The sequence below is a fragment of the Cheilinus undulatus genome, linkage group 20 (assembly GCF_018320785.1).
Source record: "Cheilinus undulatus linkage group 20, ASM1832078v1, whole genome shotgun sequence".
NCBI lineage: Eukaryota > Metazoa > Chordata > Actinopteri > Labriformes > Labridae > Cheilinus > Cheilinus undulatus.
Genome location: NC_054884.1, coordinates 23,665,003 through 23,685,570, shown reverse-complemented (window position 1 = coordinate 23,685,570; position 20,568 = coordinate 23,665,003). Strand labels below are relative to the sequence as shown.

The following is a 20,568-nucleotide window of genomic DNA, read 5'->3' as shown; positions in this document are numbered from 1 at the left end:
GAGGCAAAGTCTGTATGTAAGGCAAAAGCCATGTATAAGGATATAAGTATGATGTTAAGAAAAGTCTCAGGCTCTTCTTCTGTCTGCATGTATCGCGCCATGTTGTCTCGGAGTGAACTGATCATGTGACACCTCACGTCCTGTGACTTGTAAATGTGGAAAAAGTGTGTCCATTGCACTTTTGCCATATATTTCTATATAGAAATGTCTGCAAAACTTCTTCATGAGAGCTTTAAAACTTTTTGGCGATATTTGAGGGGTTTTTAGAAATTCAGGTGAATCTGTTACCAGTTTTTCACTGCGCTATTAAGATTTTACGCATTTCTTTCTTTTTTTTTTTTTAAGATTTATTTTTGGGCATTTTTGTGCCTTTATTAGATAGAGGAGGACAGTGGATAGAGTCAGAAACAGGGTCAAGAGTGGGGGAGAGGCATGCGGTGAAGGGCCTCAGGCCGGATTCGAACCCAGGCCACCTGTGTACATGGGGAGCGCCTTTAACCACTAGGCCACCTGCTCCCCAATTTTATGCATTTCTCAGGGTAATGGAAACGAAGCTATAGAAAGATTATGGGTAATGTAGTATCTTTGGCTGAGATCCCAAATATTTTAACCTTGCAAAGCAGATGGGTTTACCTGATTCCATCTCTGTCATCAGGCAAATCCATCTTGAAAATCTCCAGTCTGCAATGATTGTGCCAAACCAAACAGTTCGGAGCAATCAGCATGATTTGAAGAGAACAAGGCAGTAGCTACAAGCAGAGTTTAGCTGTACTCAAAGCTGTTTGCAATGGCTGCCTCCAGTGCAGTGATTAGCCTTGATGTAGCTTTAGCCTAGTATCGGTTTTAGTAGACCTGGACCTCATTTTTTCTGTTTGAAATAAAAAATAAAAACAACACGATGTTTCATGATGTCAAAGATGTTTTCGCTCTTCTGCAGGCCCGCTTTGGTATGAGTTTGTGACAGTCACAGAGGGAAAGGGGTTAGTTGTTGTTTGAGTGCGTATTAACAATGGCTGCTAGTGGAGTGACTAGTTTGGACGTAGCAACAGTGTCGGCTTTGCCAGAACTGGACAACATGTCTTGAACAAGGGCAGAGAGCAAAACTGGAAGCTTTTCATGACAGAAAATGTTTTTGCTCTTCTCCAGGTCTGCTTCAGCATGGGTTTGCAATCATTACCAGAGGGGTTTGCCTGGTGCATCTAATAGCTGCTGCTGTGGTAGCTATTAGCTGGGATGTAGCTGTAGGAAAGCAGCAGTTTAATCAGAACTAATTCACATTTCTTTTTAAATGAGAGTAAAGATGCGTACATCATTTTACCTTACCAATGTTCCTTCAATCTACTTCTGAGAATTTTTTGAAAAGTTAACAGCGCCAGGGCTTAACAGATTAAAAATGTATTGGTGAATATATCACCGGACCCACAGTTATTTTCAGAGGTGGAAAACGAAGGTTTTAAGGGTTAGTAAACACACTGGAGCCAAAGTATAAGCATATATTTTTAGGCCTAATGCATCAGTGAATATATCGACCATATATCGTTGTCGTTTTTTTTTTTAATAGTGCAATAAATACCATACCATGGACTTGTTACCGAGGTTACCCAGATTTTTCTAATGTTACATCTCTGTTTTTTATTGTAACCCAATTTAAATGTCAATTTTTTTTGTAATATGCATATGTGCATAATGTTGAATACTGCTTTTTTTCTGGCTGCAGTATGGGTGAAGAGCCTGAGACAAAATTCTCACTTTGTGGGACAATAAAGGTTATCTTAATCTCACAAATACACTACGTCTGATACTCATGGGGATGCAGGCTGTGTCCTATGACTGTTCCCTACATTTTTTTGCCCGTATTTCTGAATAATGTAATACCACTGAAAATCATGGTGGTGTTTAGGTGAGACACTAGAGCCCCTAGGAGTAAGGTGGATGATGCACAAATAAAAGGTACAGTTGGCTTTTGCGACATTTATCCGTGAATTCAGATATCATCTACCTCTCTGTCTCTCTGTGTCTTTGGAAAATGACCAGCAGACTAAAAAAGTAAAAGGTGATTTGTAAGTGGTTGTAAGGGATAAAAAGCGTGAGTCCTCCTGCAGTAACCACTACTGATTTGAGCTCCAGATCTGACAGCGATTGGCTGTCTTCATCAAGGTCATGAGAACTCCTGAAGGAAAACACAGCGCTCTGACTATCAGTGTTTGATCAGTGGAGTGTGGAGCCTCCTTTACCTCGTCTCTATCTCTGCTCCCAGCAGGTTGTTTAAAACACACCAGAGCAACCCCCGCCCCTCCAAATGCACTCATGTAAAACACAGTACTGACATGCATCCCAGCTTTGTTCTGTGTGATCGATGGGATTTGGATACTGCAGAGTAAGTCTTTGGTGCTGCTTTTTACACTGTGGCAGAGAGGGGTGATAGAGGATGGCAGGTCTGTGTATGTGGACAGAATCTTAACCGAACTGTAGGTCACATTTAGCAGGGGAGGGACACATTTCATGTGCTGGTTGAATTTTAAGTGTGTGTGAATCATGATGCAGCGCATGACTGTGGAAGATGTGTAGGGACGCACATGTGTGATGGTGTTAAAATATCTGCATTTTAATGCAGCATCACGTAGAAACACACTGGTTTTAAATGTGAGGTGATGTCATTAGCGTGCAAGTGCATGTGTTACCTTTTTTCCCAAAGATCCAGCGCTTGTGCATGCTGGTGACAAAGAAGACAGGTGTCTGACTGAGACACATGAGGAAGTCTGTGACAGCCAGGTTAATGATGAAAATGTTGGATGGCGTCCGCAGGCTCCTGCTCCTGCACACACAAAAACACATGTATGCACAGCTGTTGAAATTTTGTCTGTCGTATTAGTCAATGAATAAATCATTATCAGATTAAAGCACATTTATGCCCCGCTTGATCTGTCAGTACTTTGCATTTATTTTGTCCATATATCTGCATATTTTCTGGAAGCCTACAGATATGAACCAAATGTTGCTATACCATTGGAAATCATGGCAGCAAGAAAGCTTCTGAAAATGGCAGAATGTTAGAGTAAAAAATGTGCAAGTTCGTTAGAAATTCAAGACATATACAAACCCCAATTCCCCAAAAAACTTGGGACGTTATATAAAATGTGAACAAAAAACTGAATACAAAAGAGAAAAGCATAAAAAGCAAAAGCCATAAATCAACAACATCATGTGTCATCTTGCGTGTGCAAGTGTGCATTTGAAAAAGAACAGGCATTGTGGTAAGCTTATTTACTGCTGCTTAACATGCCTGTGAGTGTCAGAGGATGTGCAGCAGTCTACTACCCTTGTTGTTCGCACATTTTTTGCACAACTACAAACAAAAGCACTTTAAATGAGGGTAGACTGTTGTATATAAAGACTACATTGTGTTCAATCATGGGTTCGAGTGTGGTTGGGTCTGTTTGGTTGAACTCTATTCTTATTCGTGTCTGGACAGATTTGGGTATTAAATGGGGAAAATTGCAGGCAGTGGATCCTGTCTCAGATTTGGAGCAACATATGCTTCTAATCAGACATAATCAGATGTAGCGGGACAATGCTATTCCACATTCTGCTTCGTTACAGCAGCACAGCTTCACATACTTTAGTACTCAGCCTGCATGCACTTAATTCTGACAAGACCCATTGAAAATGTATGGTGCATTATGTAAACACACACTGTTTATCAACTTAAGAAGCACACCAATGGGGCTTCCACTATGGCTCTGGCTGTGCTGAGCCAAACCAAGCCGTGCTGATTTGCTTCTCCATCACCAGTTTGGCTGTGCCAAGCTGTATTCAAAAGCCAACCCCACCTCCAAGCGCACCGCGCTGACATGCAAGCGGTTCGCAGGGTGCGATGTGCAGGGGGATTCACCCCTTCTGCTACTGATAACCCCCTTCCATGATACATTTTCAGCCCACGGGGAGACTGGGAGATATGTTTTGTCCCTGCCTCTGCTCCAGATGTCTATATGTCTGTTACAGTGGTGGTCTAATGTCAGCATTCACTGTACGACTTAAATATTTATGAAACAAGACCAAAACTTGAGATTTTTGTGCATACTACGGTCGGATAGTTGCGCACGGCTTCTCACACTGACGAGTGAAATCAGAAAAGTCCAGGTGTAGATCCAGGATTACAACTTTTTCTGCACCTACTAATAACAAACGTTTCACCCTTTACCCCTCTGATAGACAAATAAATTCTAGACTTTTTAAAAAATAAAAAGATGTTCGAAAAATTTACCCCACGACAGAGTCAGTCTTCAATTTATTAACTGGCGCTAGTAAAGCATGCTGTTCTCACTGCTGATTCAAAAAATATGATTGTGTTCATTTTCTGTTCTCTAGAGACCCACAGAGCAATCATCAGAGGACTGTTCTTTCACTTATATGCAGGAAAATTTCTCTCCAAAGCAAATCCCCTGTTGTACTGGGCTGCCATGCTGAGTCAAACCAAGTCGAGCTGAGCCGCGCCATGTAATGGAAAAAGCCCCACTAGCCCATATGATACAGAATTTCTCAGTAAAAACTCAATCATTGGAGTCTTTACTCTCTACAGGGTGCTGTTGCAAGAAAAAGTGATGTAACACTGTGGTAAACAGTCTGTTGTCCCAACTTTTTAGGAACATAGTGTATGCATTAAATTCAGGGTGTTTGTATATTTCCATAAAAACAATAAAGTTTCTTAGTTTGATCGCTAAATACCGTATCTTTGTGCTGTGCTCATTTGAACATAGATAAGGATTTGCAAATCACCATATTTTGTTTTTTTTTTTCACATTTTTTACAACATCCCAAGTTTTTTGGAATTTGGATTTGTATATGATGTCATCCCGCTTTGACTTCCATTTTGAATCAGCCCCAGCATAACAGAAGTTTGTGATACACGGGTAGTGATGACGGTGCTGTTTAAAAACATCTATTTTTGTACACAAGAGAGCATAAATGATCCTTCATTATTTGAGCGTACTGTGACAGACAAAGTTCATAGGAGAAAGTTCTTTCCAAATTTACATACCTGCAGAAGGCATACATGACCAGGAAGTTTCCCAGCATGCCTGTGATGCCCACAGCCAGGATTACGACCCCAATGGTGTAGTGGGCATGGTCAGGTACGTCCACAGTTGGGAATGGGTGGTTTGGAACCAGGGAACCCTTTGCAACAGGAATACAGAACAGGGTGTAAATGTCATCAGGAATGATGCTTATTTCACTGCAGGGATCATTATCATTGCTGTGAAGGGAAAGGTGTATTAAAGTGATATGTGAAAGGGCAGCTGCGGTGGCAGGCTATGTTCCCGCCAAGCAAGGGCGCGCCTGATACAACAAATCAACTGTGTGAAAATGGTTAAGTTGATTGAATGAGTGGAGTCAGGCTGCTTGGTTGGAGTAAACCTGCAGCCGCAGCAGCAGTTTCATGGATCACTTAATGGGCCTTGGAAGGTGTGGAGAGCAGCTCAACCCAGAAATAAAATTAAAGGGAGATGGAAACTTAAAGACAGAAAATGCCTTGTAAATTGTTATCTCTGTACTCAACCTTGAAAGGCAAATTAAAATTGGTTCATCATTCTGCAGAACATTGCTGCTAGCAGTGCAAAATAAAAACAGCATAGTCTTTGAGAACAGCCTTGATAAAGCCTAAAGCTGGCCACTATGGCCATCACCATGTTTTTTTATCTTATTGGACTAGAACTGACCATGGTTGGTCAAGAAAGTGATGCTAGGCAGTGGGGAAATTTGGCATTTGTAATCCAAGTGGAGCTAAATTGTTGGCAACAGAGATGACCACGAATACCTAATTTTATGTAGTGGTGACTGACCTAAGGTTTATATCGCACTAAAAAAGCCAAGAGAGCAGCAAAAGAACAGAGAATGAATAAAATCAAAACAACTGCCCAATTCGAAGTGAAGCCAAAGATTTAGTGCCCTCCTACTAGCTGGTTGCATTATACATCGTAATTCCTGCCTGCTCCATGTTAACTAGTGGGACTGTGGACAAACTTTTTAATTTAAAAGCATGTCCAATACATTTATTTTAAATGTGCAAGTGTGTAAAATCTAGAATATAATCGACATCTAACACTCAGATTTTAAGCTTCAAATCTCACCTCTCCGGAGGTAAGCTTGGCAGCAAGAGATATTCAAAACAATGCAGATCTGTTATTTGGTCCCTTCTTTGGTACTGTAGAGACATACAGTTCAAGCTCAACACACACCGACACACGTGTGTCGCTCAGCAGCCAAGGTCAGGCTTGGCGGCTTCTTTTTAGTCCGAGTCATTTCACTAGCAGTTTTTGGGCCCCTGGGACATCCACAGCATGACTAGGGGCTCATGGCAACTCTACTGCTCACCCGGACTCTACCCTAGGCCATTGTTATTTTTTTTCAACAATTTTTCCCATTTTCCTGGTAATGTGGGACATTCAGAGCTCCAGCGGGGTTGTGTCAATCCTCCTTTTCCACCTGTTGGTGCCCTTAGGTGGGCTCACTTGCACATCAATGCCTTCCTTCAGTTTTTGGCCCAAACATGCCTAAAACGTTCTGCACAGTACTGTAGCTCTATGACAGTAAGCTCTTGACAGTACTAAATTAGCAGCAGAAGAAGAACTTTAATTTTTGTGCAAAAGGAGGACACAGAGAAGCAACCTTCCTACTTTTATACAGCGAGGGGTGCAACATATCAAACCAACTAGACCTTTCTAGTTGGGAAAATGTGTGGCAAGCCAGGGTAGCCCCAGAGATAACCTTGCATAATTTAAGACTCCTTATCACTACAGCTGTCAACGACTCTTTGGGGGAAAGCCAACAACAATCCTGACTGGCATGCAGAGACCACCAAACACAAATTGGAACAAGACAAACACTGAACAAGCTAACAGCACAGATATTGTGAGCACAGAGACTGATAGCCACAAACAACAGTTCTAGATTTGGACTTACCCAAAAGGCTGTAAGAGACTTCTTGAGCATCATTTTCCTACAATACTAAACACTACTTGATTAACTATCATACCAACCAACCAGCAACACAATAACAGCAGAAATGCCAATGAAATTTTAATAGATGACTGAAAAGAAATGTTAAAAAGTCTTGAAAATGGGCAGCAAGTGGCTAACAATTGGTTAAAAGGAGCAAAAAGGGGCAAAATATTGGTATAAAAGGGCAAAATGGGCAAAAAGGGCAAAATGGGTGAAAGCTGCAAAATGGGTTGAAAGTGGCAAAAAGGTGTGGCAAAAAAAGGCAAAAGCAGCAAACATGTTAAAGTGGCAAAAACCATCAGAAATAAGGTTTAACTGGCAAACAATGTCAAAAATGGGGGAAAAAAAGTCAAAATGGGGAAAAAAATCTACAAAATTGAATCTACAAAATTGATTTAGTGGCAAAAGATGTGCTTAAGTGGGCTACAAGCGACAAAAATGGGTTAGAAGGGGCAAAGAGAGGTGAAAAAATGGGCAACAATTGGCTAAAAAGTGGCAAAAGGAAGTGGCGAAATGGGTGAAAGTGGCAGAAATGACTGGCTAAATGGAAAAAAGCAGCAAAAATCAATTAAATGTGGCAAATAAGTACCAAAACAGACAAAAGCAGCAGGATAGAATGAGAGATACCAGATTAAATGGTGTAAAGTACATCTCATTGTGCTATTTACCTGACTAATTGGGTAATCAGGTTCCTCCAGAAGTCAGATATTGATCAGTCTATTAATATGCGTTTAAACATACTGAGACTCCGTTTGAGTTTAAACTGTCTCTGGATGATAGTGTGCTCTATGAACTACACGGTGCCACATCCATCAGTGTATGTAAAATGTGATTATACTAAAGTTGGAATCTTTAGCTTTCTTGTACAATAATGTTAAAAATGATTCATAAGTTACACCAGTACATAATCCATTACATTCAGTAAAGTCCACAATGCACAGTTTCTGTACATTTGCTGCAGTACAGTCTGTTTTCATGTTGTGGAGTTAATCCTGTGAGCTCAAGTAGCGGTAAGGTGCTCAAGCTCTCAGCCCATGGTAACCATGGTACTTCTTAAGTAAGGACACACAGCACTTGGTCAGTTTTTCAAGAGTTGCACCGCCCATCTCTGCTGGTCACTTATTATCTTCAATCAATTACTCTTTTGGATCAAACATTGGCAGAGAATATTTGGCTAATTTTTCATGGGCATAACCCACAAACTCAGCTCTGCAGCTCATCCTATGAATGCATGATCCTTACAAATGTAGCACCATTTAAAAGGGGAAGAACCAGGCTTCCAAGAGTATAAGATTTATGGCCAAGAAGCATTGTTACAATAAAAACATAATCTACCAAACACAAATTTCCTTACTTATTGTGCTAGGGTTATATTTATATAGTTAATAGTCCTTGATTACATTATCAGCTCTTGTTGTTTCATTCACATGTGGAAATCAGTTAAAACAAAAAGAACAGCAGCTGTCAACTGGAGGCCCTATTTTCACTGAGTTAAAGCACCCAAAGAGTAAGACCAGCCATGATTTAGAATTGTCAATTTAAGGGTTTGTAATCGTGAGATGATAACTCAAATCATCAGTAGACATACGTATAACTGTAAATGCATTAAAGCTGAGTTTGAGCTATTCCAGGATTTCACTTAGCGTTAGCATTTAGCTTCTAAAAAGCGGCTGAACCTCAGAGCACAGAGATCCACTTGAGAATTCATCTCAGAAATCAAGACACACTCCCATGCATTTACACCTTCCCTTTGTCTCTCTGGGTTTCTCTCAAACACTCACACAGAAACACAAGACCACTCACCCGGACTACTTCCACTAAGCTAAATCTTCCTTAGCCGCCAAACACACACATCTCTTTGTATTAATCCCACTCACTGCATTTAAGCGCCCGTGTCGTGTAAGTGCATGTGTGCACACATATGTGCTTCAGTGTCCAACATCTGTGCCAGCAGTCCTACTCTTCTGCAGAGTCATATATGCTGGAGTGACTGGAAGGAGGACACTTGAATGGTATAGTGGAAAGTGATGGAGCGGTTATGTAAGTGAATGAGTGAAAAGGTCACGGCGAGGTGTTACTGAAGCAAGGGGAAAGTGCTGTGAGTGGAGGTGAGATGCAGATGTGGATTCTGTGTCTGCGCGGGTGTGTGTGTTTGGAATGTAAACACACTTGGATCTAGTCTGACGCTGTCATGTGTGATGTGGTGGATCACGCTCAAGGTCTCCCTCCCACTGCCCAGCTTCATTTCTTCCCCGATCCCTATTAATTCCCTCCTTCACGTCTGCTCCCTAAATCACTCCAACACTCCTTTCCTTCCTTCCTTTCTCATTTCCTCTCTCTCTCTCCTTGCTCTACCCAGCTCGGGGGCCAGATTAATGCTGAGCGCAAGGTGAGGAGAAAGGCAAGAGGGGCACAGTGAGTGGCGTGGCACAGGAGTGTTCTCTTTTGTCTGTGTTTGTGGGATTTTAAGATGGAGATAGTGGGTGGTAATATCAGTCTATAGTCTCTCTCTCTGCAAGCACGTACACACGCCGGCGATTCCGGGTATTCCTTCATCACTTGAGAGCAAGTAATATAAATGTAAATGGTCTCATGGCTGTCTAATACATGGCGATTTAGAACAGGCAAAGACAAATAAATTGAGAGGGAAGGAAGAAAAAGATAAGAGAGAAAAGAGAGTGTGAGAGACAGAGTGTAGGAGTTATAGGTCCATTTTAAGGACATAAATGCATGCGAGAAAAATCAGCTGTGCACACTTATGCTAACCGTGCAAAGGAGATGGATTCGCCCATTTCCGTGTTTCGCACTGGTGAATCCATCTTACAAAGCTCCTGTCTGAACTGTTTGGGCCCGGTCAGAAAGTGCCAGGACCAATCAGTGATGAGGACCAAACAGCAGTGAGTTGTTTACTTTTCAATAACGACAAAGATGTGTACTGACATGTCTACAGTCGCCATGGTTTGTGTTATTCCTCGGTAGCTGTGCACGTGCACCTCGGTCGCAACTACGTCATGTTTTGTTGCTCTGATTGGCCCGTAAAGATGTGACAGACAGAACGTTCATCTAATCACCCTCCAAGTTTTTTTTTCAAAGGCTCTGCCCTTTCCCAAATGCTGTATATCAAAGCTTTTCCAAATGGATGTGTAAAACAAATCCATCTGGTGTGCCAGGTTACACTTATGCATGTGATGCAGTGTAATTGGCTTGCATGCACACACAGAGATGGATTTGTGTGCAAACATGCTGCAGAAACTGCATCATTCTGACTCTAATTTAATAAACATGGCTGAGTTACTTCTAGGACAAAATTATCATGCTCTAAATCAGTGCAATGATTCATTTACAGCAGAAAAAAAATGTATTTTCATTAGACTCTGGTGTAACTCGGAGCCACACAACAATACGACTCAGTGATTGAAGAATGACTACGGTGGCTGACAAGGGGGAACATGTAGAAACCATCCAGGGGGGTTTTATTAAAGTCAAACTGCCAGTGTAGAGATGAAAATATTCATAAACCACAAATGAAAATCTAGATACAAATAGAAAAAAAGGGTGGAGAATGAAAGATCGGGCTGCAAATGTTATATCAAATGCCTTCACATCAAACATGAAGTTAAAGCCAAAGTTCTCCAGGGAATGCTCAGTGGACCAACTGTATTAATGTCTAAGTGAAAACAGATTTCTACAAAGTAATGCCAATTAAACAAAAATATAAAATGTGAAATAAATTACTCCATACATTTCACCCCCTTTAAAGTGACTAACCTAATTCAACAGAGGTCCATCCAACTGGTGCTAGTATAAAGACACCTGTGGCTGGAAGGTCCAGTTGCTGGTTAGTCAGTATTCCTGGCTACCATTACACCATGAAGTCAAAAGAACACCCCAAGCAACTTAGAGAAAAGGTGATTGAAAAGTATGAGTCAGGGGATTGATGCAAAAAATTTCCCAAGACACTGAACACCCCCCGGAGTTAAGCTCAATCCATCATCAAGAAATAGAAGGAATATGGTATATGTGTAAATCTGCCTAAATCAGGCCATCCTCACAAACTGAGTGACCGTGCAAAAAGGAGACTAGTGACACAGACCACCAAGACACATAAGACTACTCTGAAGGAGTTAAAAGCTTCAGCAGCTGAGATGGGTGAGACTCTGTATGCAAAAATGATTGGTTCTTCACCAGTCAAAGCTCTATTGGAGAGTAGCAAAGAGAAAGCCACTGTGGAAGAAAACTCATTAAATCTGGACCAGAGTTCACCAAAAGACATGTGGAAGACTCCATGGTCAAGTGGAAGATAGTTCTTTGGTTTGATGAGACCAAAATGGTGCTTTTTGGCCATCAAACAGGAGACGAAACACTGCATCTCGCCACAAACACACAATTCACACTGTGGAACATGATGGTGGCAGCATCATCCTATGGGGATGCTTCTTGGCAGCCAGCCCTGAAAGGCTTGTAGAGGTAGAGGGTAAAATGAATGTGGCAAAATATAAGAAAATCCTGGAGGACAATCAGACTCAGTGCTGTGATTGTAGCCAAAAGTGCATTTAAATACGGACTTAAAGGGGGTGAATATTTATGCAGTCGCTTATTTTACATTACATATTTTTTAATTGACATTACTTTGTAGAAATCTGTTTTCACTCTGACATTAAAGAATTTATTTACCTTTTCTTTTTTTATTCAAATTATATTGACCATGATTGATTTATAAAATCAATAAAAGGGTAAAAAATCCAAGGGAGTGAATACTTTTTAAATGCACAGTAAGTTTTAAAATCAGGAGAAGAGAGGCAGTATTTGCTTAAGAGGCCGTGGACATTTCTGTTTAATGTGCCAAAACTACGCCCACTCACAAACAAGATAATCCTCTCTCTCTGAAAAAAAAAAAAAAAAAAAAGCAGCAATTTAAATGGAGGACTCATCTGTCTGCTCAACAAAGTCTGACACTGAGTCATTCCTTTACACTTTCTAAATAACTGCAGAAATGTGTGTCCACATTCTCACCTATTTGATTTTCTTGAAACTGTTTCATGACAATAACCAAAAGTACCAAATCAAAGCTTCTTTTTGACATTTTACAAAATCCTTACATCAATATTTTTAACACAGGAATCAAGCATGACAGAGCAGGGTTCTCACCATCATATTTTGAGCTACATAATGCATAAAATGTTTTCAAAGGAAGACAGTTCTGGCCTAACCTTGCAAAGCAGATGGATATGCCCGTTTCCGTGTTTCTCACTGGCAAATCCATCTTGCAAAGCTCCTGTATGAACCATTTAGGCCCTGTTAGAAAGTGCCAGGACCAATCAGCAACGAGGGGCAGTACTTTAGGCCAAAGCGGAGTCGTGACGTAAACAAGCAGCAACAAGAGGCCGGTGCAGTTATGGCAAAAATGTTTCCGTGTGTCCTACTAAAGCACCAGTTTTATCAGAACTTGACGACATTTCTTCATTTAAAGAAGAACAAAGAACAGCATTGAGTTGTTTTCTTTTCAGAAACAACAAAGCTGTGTACTGACGTCTACAGTCGCCATTGTTCGCGTTATGCAGTAATCTATGGAACTTACTCCTAGACAGCGACTAACCTCGCTAGCAGCCACATCATATGCTTTGTTTCTCTGATTGGCCTGAAAGATGTGACAGACAGAACGTTCATCCAATCCAATCAAAGTTAATTTTTCAAAGGCTGTGCCCTTTTCCAAATGCTGGTGTGTTCCACACATCCATCTGGCATGTCAGGTTAGTTCAGGCCTGCATTGAGACAAGTCTAGTACCCACACTTTTTTTTTTTTTAAACTCTGAGGCCATGCTGTTGTAACTCATGAACTCTGAAATAAACAGGGCATCCCTGCAAAGACGCTGTCTGAAAGGAAGCATCTGTTACTCCAAAGCTTGTGTGCCTCCCAGTATTAATGGTGCTTTTATAGATGTGCAAGTGACCCTTGGCATGAGCACTAATACACCCCAACACCATTCCAGATATGTTTCCTTTTTAGTATGGAAGACTTGACAGCCTTTATTTTTTTAACACATAATTTGAAATGTGGACTCATCAAACCAAATTTTTAACAAAATCCTCCTTCCCTGAAAAGTGGTGATTGTGGAGAAAGAAGGTTTTTGCCTGATGCAATTTGTTAACTGACAATGATTTTCCAAAGTGTTTTTGAGGCAGCGCTGTCATATCCATCACAGAATAATTCTGGTTATTAATGCAGGGCTGCCTAGAGGATCAAAGGTCATAGGCATCCATGTTGGTTTTCCACCTGGCCCTGATATGTGCAGAGATTTCTCCAGATTCTCTGAATCTTTCCATGATTTTAGACTGTAAAATCTCTAAATTCCTTGCAATTACACATTGAAGAGCATTGTTTATACACTGTTGGGCTATGTGCCCAGTGATCTCAGTGATCACAAAGTGGAGAATCTCACGGCATTGTTGCTTGTGAATGACTGAGCCTTTCAAGAGTGCTCCTTTACTAACCAATCATGGTACTGGGCTGAGCAAGTCAACCCAGACATCCCTCTTCCCAACAACACTTTCAAACACCTTTTGGGAGATCCCGAGGTGTTCCCAGACCACACAGGATATAAAATCCCTCCAGGAATTTCTGGGTTTTCCCAAAGGTCTCCTCCCAGCCGGATGTGCCTAGAAGACCTCCAAAGGGAGGCATACAAGAGGTATCATGATTGGATGCCCGAACCACCTCAACTGATTCCTTTTGATGTGGATGAGCAGTGGCTCTACTCTTTGCTCCCTTCTGGATGTCTGAACTCCTCAGCCTCTCTTAGACTGAGCCCAGCCACCCTACGGAAAAAAAACATGTTTCGGCCATTTGTATCTGTGATGTCATTCTTTCGGTCATTACCAAATGTTCACAACCAAAGGTGAAGGCTTGGAGGTGGATCGACTGGTAAATTGAAAGCTTTGTCTTTTCTCCCTCTTCACCACACATCTGACGCTGCACCAATCCACCTACCAACCTGACGCTCCCTTTTACCTTTATTCGTCAACAAGACCCCAAGATACTTGAGCTCCTTCACCTGGCAGAGACCCACTCCCCACCCGGAAGAAGTAATCCATCGTGGATGGATGGCCAGAGAATCATGGCCTCTGACCTGGAGGTGCTGACGCTCATTCCAACCGCTTTGTACTCAGTTCTCCAGTTGAGGAAGCCCACAGAACCCCATCAGCTGCAAAAAAGCAGAGATGGAATTCTGACCCTCTCGATCCAGACACTGCCCCGAGATCCTGTCTATGAGCATCACAAACAAAATTGATGGCAAGAGGCAGCATGGTATCATCTGTTTCCAATTAACCTACTTACCTGTGGCATGTCCCAGGAGTTTTCTGAGCACTTCACAACATTCCCAGTCTTTTCTTTTACCAAACTTTTTTGGGACATGTTTAGGTATTCCAATCAGAAATTAGTTTATTTCCAGTAAACAATAAATCCCATCAGTTTGGACATTAGATATCTCATCTTTGTACTGTATTAAATTGAAAGAATTTCAACCGAAATCACTGTATTCTGTTTTATTGGCAATTTATAGTGTCCTAACTTTTTTTGAATTGGGGTTAGTAGTTTAACTTTACTAAGGTGTTTATTTCATTAATAATGTTGTGATATATCTTGGTGTTTGCATACTTTGGTGGCATGTGTTGTGACATTACCTTGGTAAGAGTGGGCCCCACCAATCAGAAAAGTCACTGTGACACTTTAGGAACTTGGGCCCTGCACATTTTTTTTTGCCTGAAATCATGAATAAACCATGTTTCTATTAAAATGAGATTGATACCACACAAACTTTTTCTTCCACGGGAGCATTACTCATTGTTTCACACTCAGGTAGCATCTATGGAGAGAGAGGTATTTTTATCCAGAACTCCACTGTTGAGCTTTGCTTCTTTAAAGTCTCATTTACGAGTTACAGCTGAATGTTGTAGTTAGTCAGTGAATACATCTTTATTGAACAAGTGGCGCTTCATTTTATTTGAGTTTATTTGCTCGAACTATTAAAGCTTTTCGGTCTTGCATTAGTTTTAGGATGAACTTTATTTATGCTTTAACATACTGAAGACTGCACTGATTACCCGAAAGTTGTTTGTGATCAAATGATTTAAGTAAATATTACTTTAAAAAACTAAGCTTTTTTGCATTACTTAAGTCATTTTGGTGTATTCTATTATAGTGTGTCTGTAGAGTGTACTTGCTTTGAGTTAAATAAATGTAAAATTTCTATTCTTTTAACTTAAACTTTGGGTTTACTTATAATATCAAATGCTTCAAAGTGTCGAATTCTGATTAGCTGGTTGAATTCAACCTTGTCTTGGCCTGTTTGAAACAAAATTGTTCAATTTCCTTGTTCAAGCATCTAAGACAGAGGCTAAGAAGACCGGTTTCTCCCTCATTTGGTTCTAAGCATTTTGCACTGTAAAATGCAACATCATATGACAAATCTGCAGCTTTCCCAGAATGCTGTTGGGCACTAAACCTTTATGCACTCTGTTTGCTGCTGCTGTCTTGGCCAGGACACTTTTGAAAAAGAGATTTTTAATCTCAAAGAGGCTTTCTCCTGGTTAAATAAAGGTTAAATAAATAAATAAATAAAATGCACCATGAATGAAGTTACTGTCTCAGTTACATAGGGGGTGGTGTTAATATCATTAAAGTCTATGAATGTTGGATGGCACACTGACATTAATAAAATATCAACTACTAGTTCCATGGGTCACTAACAGCCATTTACAGTGTACACATTTTCAAAATATTAAGTTGACTTAATTTCATTTTCCAAATTAATACCACCGCCAAGGAGGTTATGTGATTGGGTGGGTTTGTTTGTTTGTTAGCAACATAACTCAAAAAGTTGTGGACGGATTTTGATGAAATTTTCAGGAAATGTCAGAAATGGCATAAGGAAGAACTGATTAGATTTTGGGACTGATCTGGATCACCATCTGGATCCAGTAATTTTTTATTTAATTCTTTACTATTTGGAGATGGGGCTAATGGCGGAGGTCCGTGCTGTTACCACTTTACATAAGGAGATGGCGGACATAAGTAACTTCAATCCCAGCAGCATTTTTGGGTGTGTTTCTATTCAAAGTTTTGGAGTTTATAAAGGTTGAAAGACACACGCCCGGTCAAGGAGATGAGTCAGAGCGTAACAGAGAGCAAGACAGCGAATTTTAGCAAGAATACTCACAATGCTGGGAGGAATAGAGGAATATTCACCCTCTGCCATGACTTCCAGTTGTCTAGTGAGACCATGGGTGAGACTGTCAGTGCATCTGTTCGCACCAGCAGGCAATGCTTCCACCATGACAGTCCACCTGAAGTGAAGCCAATGCTTTACCTCACTGTGTTTCCACCCCACCGAGGAGGGAGTAATCAGTGAATGCCGTGGTGGGGAGCCCATGGGGACAGATCCAGGAATTTTTTAAAGGATTCTTCACTATTGGGAGATACAGCTAAAGGTCTGTGCTCTCCGAGTGCTTTTCAATTAAATCAACTTGTAATTTAGTGCAATGGACTTAAAATATTAAGTTTGATAAATATGCAAAGCAATTGACTTTGCAAGAGATTTTAAGTTAAATCAACTTGGTATCTAGTTTGTTGTGCTTAAAAACTTAAGTTTAATTCACTCAAGTTTTCATTATACATTACTTAAATGTTTCAGGGCAACTGGTTTTCTCAAATTTTTTAAGTAAATTCAACTCATCCGGGCTTACGGTGTACTGCACAGTTTGAAAAATCACTACTCTCCATTGAATCAGCCATCCAGAGCCTCAACACAACTGAAGTTAAAACCCATCTAATCAATCAGCAAAAAGGTCACCAGGCATCCTTAATCAGTCTGTCAATAAGTTTCCAGGTAATTGGTAATCTACAACTTCAGAGAACACAAACTAACACACTCTCTCAGTGAGCAAAATAAAAGCATGCAAACAGTCAGACAAGCCTACAAGTTTATCTTCCATTGATAGAAAGAAAAAGTAACAAATGGTTCATAAAGAGAAGCAATAGAAAGTTTCTGGAGAGTCCAGAAATGAAAACCGCACTTATTTAAGAGCAGAAGATCCCATCTGTGTGAGCAGAAGCTGCCCTCAGGCCCTGCTTCAGTATCAGCTTTCCCAGCACTCCCACCATGAAGGCCAGACCGCGAAAGCTGCCGAGACCCAAGCCTGCAGGTCTCAACTTCAAAGTCCAATCTGAACCCTTCACACTTTCCTTTCTGAACTACATTCACCACAACCGAAACACTGCCATGTGTTTCTCACTACGTCTCCCAAAACAGCTGTTTCTGCCCCCCTCAAATCACAGTCTGTGTCTGCCCTCCTGGGGCAAAGTTTAAACATTGTACCCTCTTTTTTGCACGCTTGGTATTTTACGCACAGTGCAGAGGTGGAGAAAAAGGATTCCCCCTGAAAGGATGTGCGTAAACTAATCCTGCCGTCTGACACAGAGGGAGACAGAGTGAGGGAGAGAGAGAGAGAGAGCTGGAGTCTGAATCGTGGCTGAGATTCAGTAATGATCACATTCTTCCTGCTGGTGATCACACGGCTCTGAGTTTCCAGGAGTAACGATGTGTAAATGAGACTGCAGGGAGGATGTGAGAGACGGCGTGATTAAACAAACAATACAAATCTGCATATGAAGCTGCTGCTTTATGTTTTCTTGCAGGATTTCTGCAAGCAGAATTTCCAGTGTGGATCTGAACTGAACTGAACCTGCAGTTTGCATGCAGGATGAGGGCATGCATGGGTCTATAGGTAGGCGTGTAACATCAGATAAAAATAATCTTACTGATAACGACAGGCTACAAAATTTCCACTAATATCAAGGTGATTATATCATCGCAGATGTACTGAATCTAAGAAATTTCCAGAGTACATGCAGCAGAGTAGAGGGGGAAGCACTAATGATATTTATAGGAATTTATAGGAAAATAACCCCTGCTTTTTAAGGATATGGTGCACAAAGCCAAATATGGAAGGCATGGAATCCTCTATGTAAGTGAAATCTCTCTACTTAATTGGAAGACATTATCTAGGAATTTAATGGCACAAGTCGTGATCAAATGGCTCTATAAGTGCGATCAAGTGCAACATAAGGAAACAAAAAATGCGAAACGAACATGCTGAAATTTTCTGCAGGAGACAAAACCAACAAACTGACCAAAATTCTAAAATACTTGGGACAAAAAAAATGGAAGAAAAATGCATGTATTGCTTTCGTGACGCGCGCGAAAAGTAGCAAGGTGAGGTGAAATACCTGCACCCATAGCAGCTTCTGGCAACCATTCCCACAGCGCAAAGCGAAGAAGCATGAAATAAAGATATGCGCGCTGAACTCCTGTCTTCATTCAGGTTTCAGCGCTGAATGAACGATGCGCAGACGCGCATGAGAGCAAGGAGAGATTCATTCATTCATATGAGTTTCCATCACGCTCATTCACACCTTACTCTCTTTAAATTTTATGAATGAAATCATGAGGGAATGAACACTCAAGGAAACATAAAAGGGAATGGCTTTTGCAGATGTTTTGGGTGATATTTTAGCAGCACTTGATGGGATTTTTCGCTTTTACGCATCCCTTCTGGCGCACAGACTGACTTTGCTCCAAAAGCAGAAAGACGTATACAAATGTGACATACACTTACAGCTGTTGCGACCGGAGACAGCTCCATGAGCCGGTGCGGGCTGATGGAGCTGATGTTCCAGGGTGCCCGGGCGGTCGGGTCCGATGTGGGGATCCCCGGTCCAATCCGCAGCCTAGAATCCATCCCCGATCCACGGCGGTTAATGAGAGGAGCGTGAGAGACGCGGTCCGGAGAGGTGTGGAGACTGTGTGATGTGGACTACGAGTCTAAGTGGGCAGTCATGATCGCCGCCCTGCTCCCAAACACTCAGTGTGACAGACAGACAGGACTGCTGGTGCAGATGTGAAGGGGAGGGAAAGTCCTCTCTCTCTGCTTGTCTCTCATCCAATCCGTGCTCCGGGGATGCCTCTGAGTGTGTCAGTGGGCCTGTGCGTGCGTGCACACACTCGGATGGAATTTTTTTTCAGTTCAACTTCGAGGAATTAGCGCTCACTTCTGTTTTGTTCCCCTCTTTATTGCATTTGTTGCTCTCTTATGGCCAAATTCAGAACCCTAACACTTTACATTATCCCCCCCCCCCCACACACACACACACACACTACACCTCACTCCCCTTTCCCATTGCACCCCTCCATGTAAGGCAAGAAAGGGCTAAAAATTGATAAAACAATCATGCACAAGAATCAAAACAATCTGTCTCCCACAGGAACGGCTTAAAAGACCCCACGTCTTCGTTTGGGCATCAGCTGATAAGGAGGCTTTCACACATTGCCTGCTGAAGTCTTGCCCACATCTTCTTGCAGTAAAAACAGATAAAAATCTATATTAACTTAATCGCAGCTACATGACTCAGACAGCTGGTGAGTGTTTCATTAGGGCAGTGAGAAGCTTTGAGTGCATCTGCGGGGAAAGGTTGAGGTCACGGTAGATCACGCTGCTGCACAGACTGAAGGAAGAGATGAGGAATGAGCGTAATGGACGGATTAAAAGGTAAAAATTAGACACCTACTGTAAATTCCTCTGAAACTAGGGCCACTCTTACATGTAAATGCTTCTCTGAAAACACAATATACTCTAAAGATTTAAAAATAAAATCAGATTACGGCAAACTTTCAGTTATGTCAGGGTTAGAATGAACCTTGCAAAGCAGATGGATTCACCCGTTTCCGTGTTTCTCCCTGGCGAAACCATCTTGCAAAGCTCCCGTCTGAACCGTTTGGGCCGGTGACAGGACCAATCGGCGACGAGGGGTGGAGTCTTGAGGTAAGCAAACGCCAACAAGAGGCCTTTGCTGTTATGGCGGGAAACATTAGCGTGGGTGCTGCTAAAGTGCCAGTTTTATCAGAACTTGACATTTCTACATTAAAAGAAGAACAAAGAACAGCAGTGAGTTGTTTTCTTTTCAAAAATGACAAAAGTCGTATACTGACAGGTCACAGTCACCACGGTTCACATTATGAGTTATGGAGTTTACTCCTTCGGTAGGGGTTGCAGCTCAGTAGCTGCTACGTCACGTGTTTTGTTGCTCTGATTGGCCCATAAAGATGTGACAGAACATTCAAACAGTCACACGCTGAGTTTCTTTTTCCAAAGGCTCTGCCCTTTCCCAAATGCTGTCTATGAGTGGTTTACCAGACGGATGTGTGAAACAAATCCATCTGCCGTGCCAGGTCATGTTAGGATACCCAGAGTTAAAAGTGAAAAACTGACCTTGCAAAACCTAATTACCAAATGTTTTAAAAAGCAGAGTAAACAGTCTGCTCACTGGAAAAAAGTATCTCTGTTAAATGCGTTAGCTGCATAGATAGCGGAGCTACATATATAACAGAGCTAAATATCCATGCTAAAGCTCACAAAGCTCATACCTATGCAAACAAAGCTACGAAGCTTACATTAGCTATATAAGCTACTTAGCTATATTATCTACATAGCTATGTGAGCTTTGGCTATGTT

General features: G+C 41.4%; 1 protein-coding gene across 1 annotated transcript in view; it reads right to left on the bottom strand.

The window, feature by feature from the left end:
- The window catches only part of LOC121527891 (melanopsin-A-like), a 53,858-nt gene extending 34,933 nt beyond the window's left edge, over positions 1-18,925 (bottom strand). Inside the window, exons 1-3 of the mRNA XM_041814919.1 lie at positions 18,670-18,925; positions 5,039-5,175; positions 2,682-2,815 (exon numbers count right to left, since the gene is read on the bottom strand). Coding sequence (XP_041670853.1) covers positions 2,682-2,815; positions 5,039-5,175; positions 18,670-18,798 — 400 coding nt within the window. The 5' untranslated portion in view covers positions 18,799-18,925. The remainder of the gene's footprint in view (positions 1-2,681; positions 2,816-5,038; positions 5,176-18,669) is intronic.
- Positions 18,926-20,568: the final 1,643 nt, after the last annotated feature.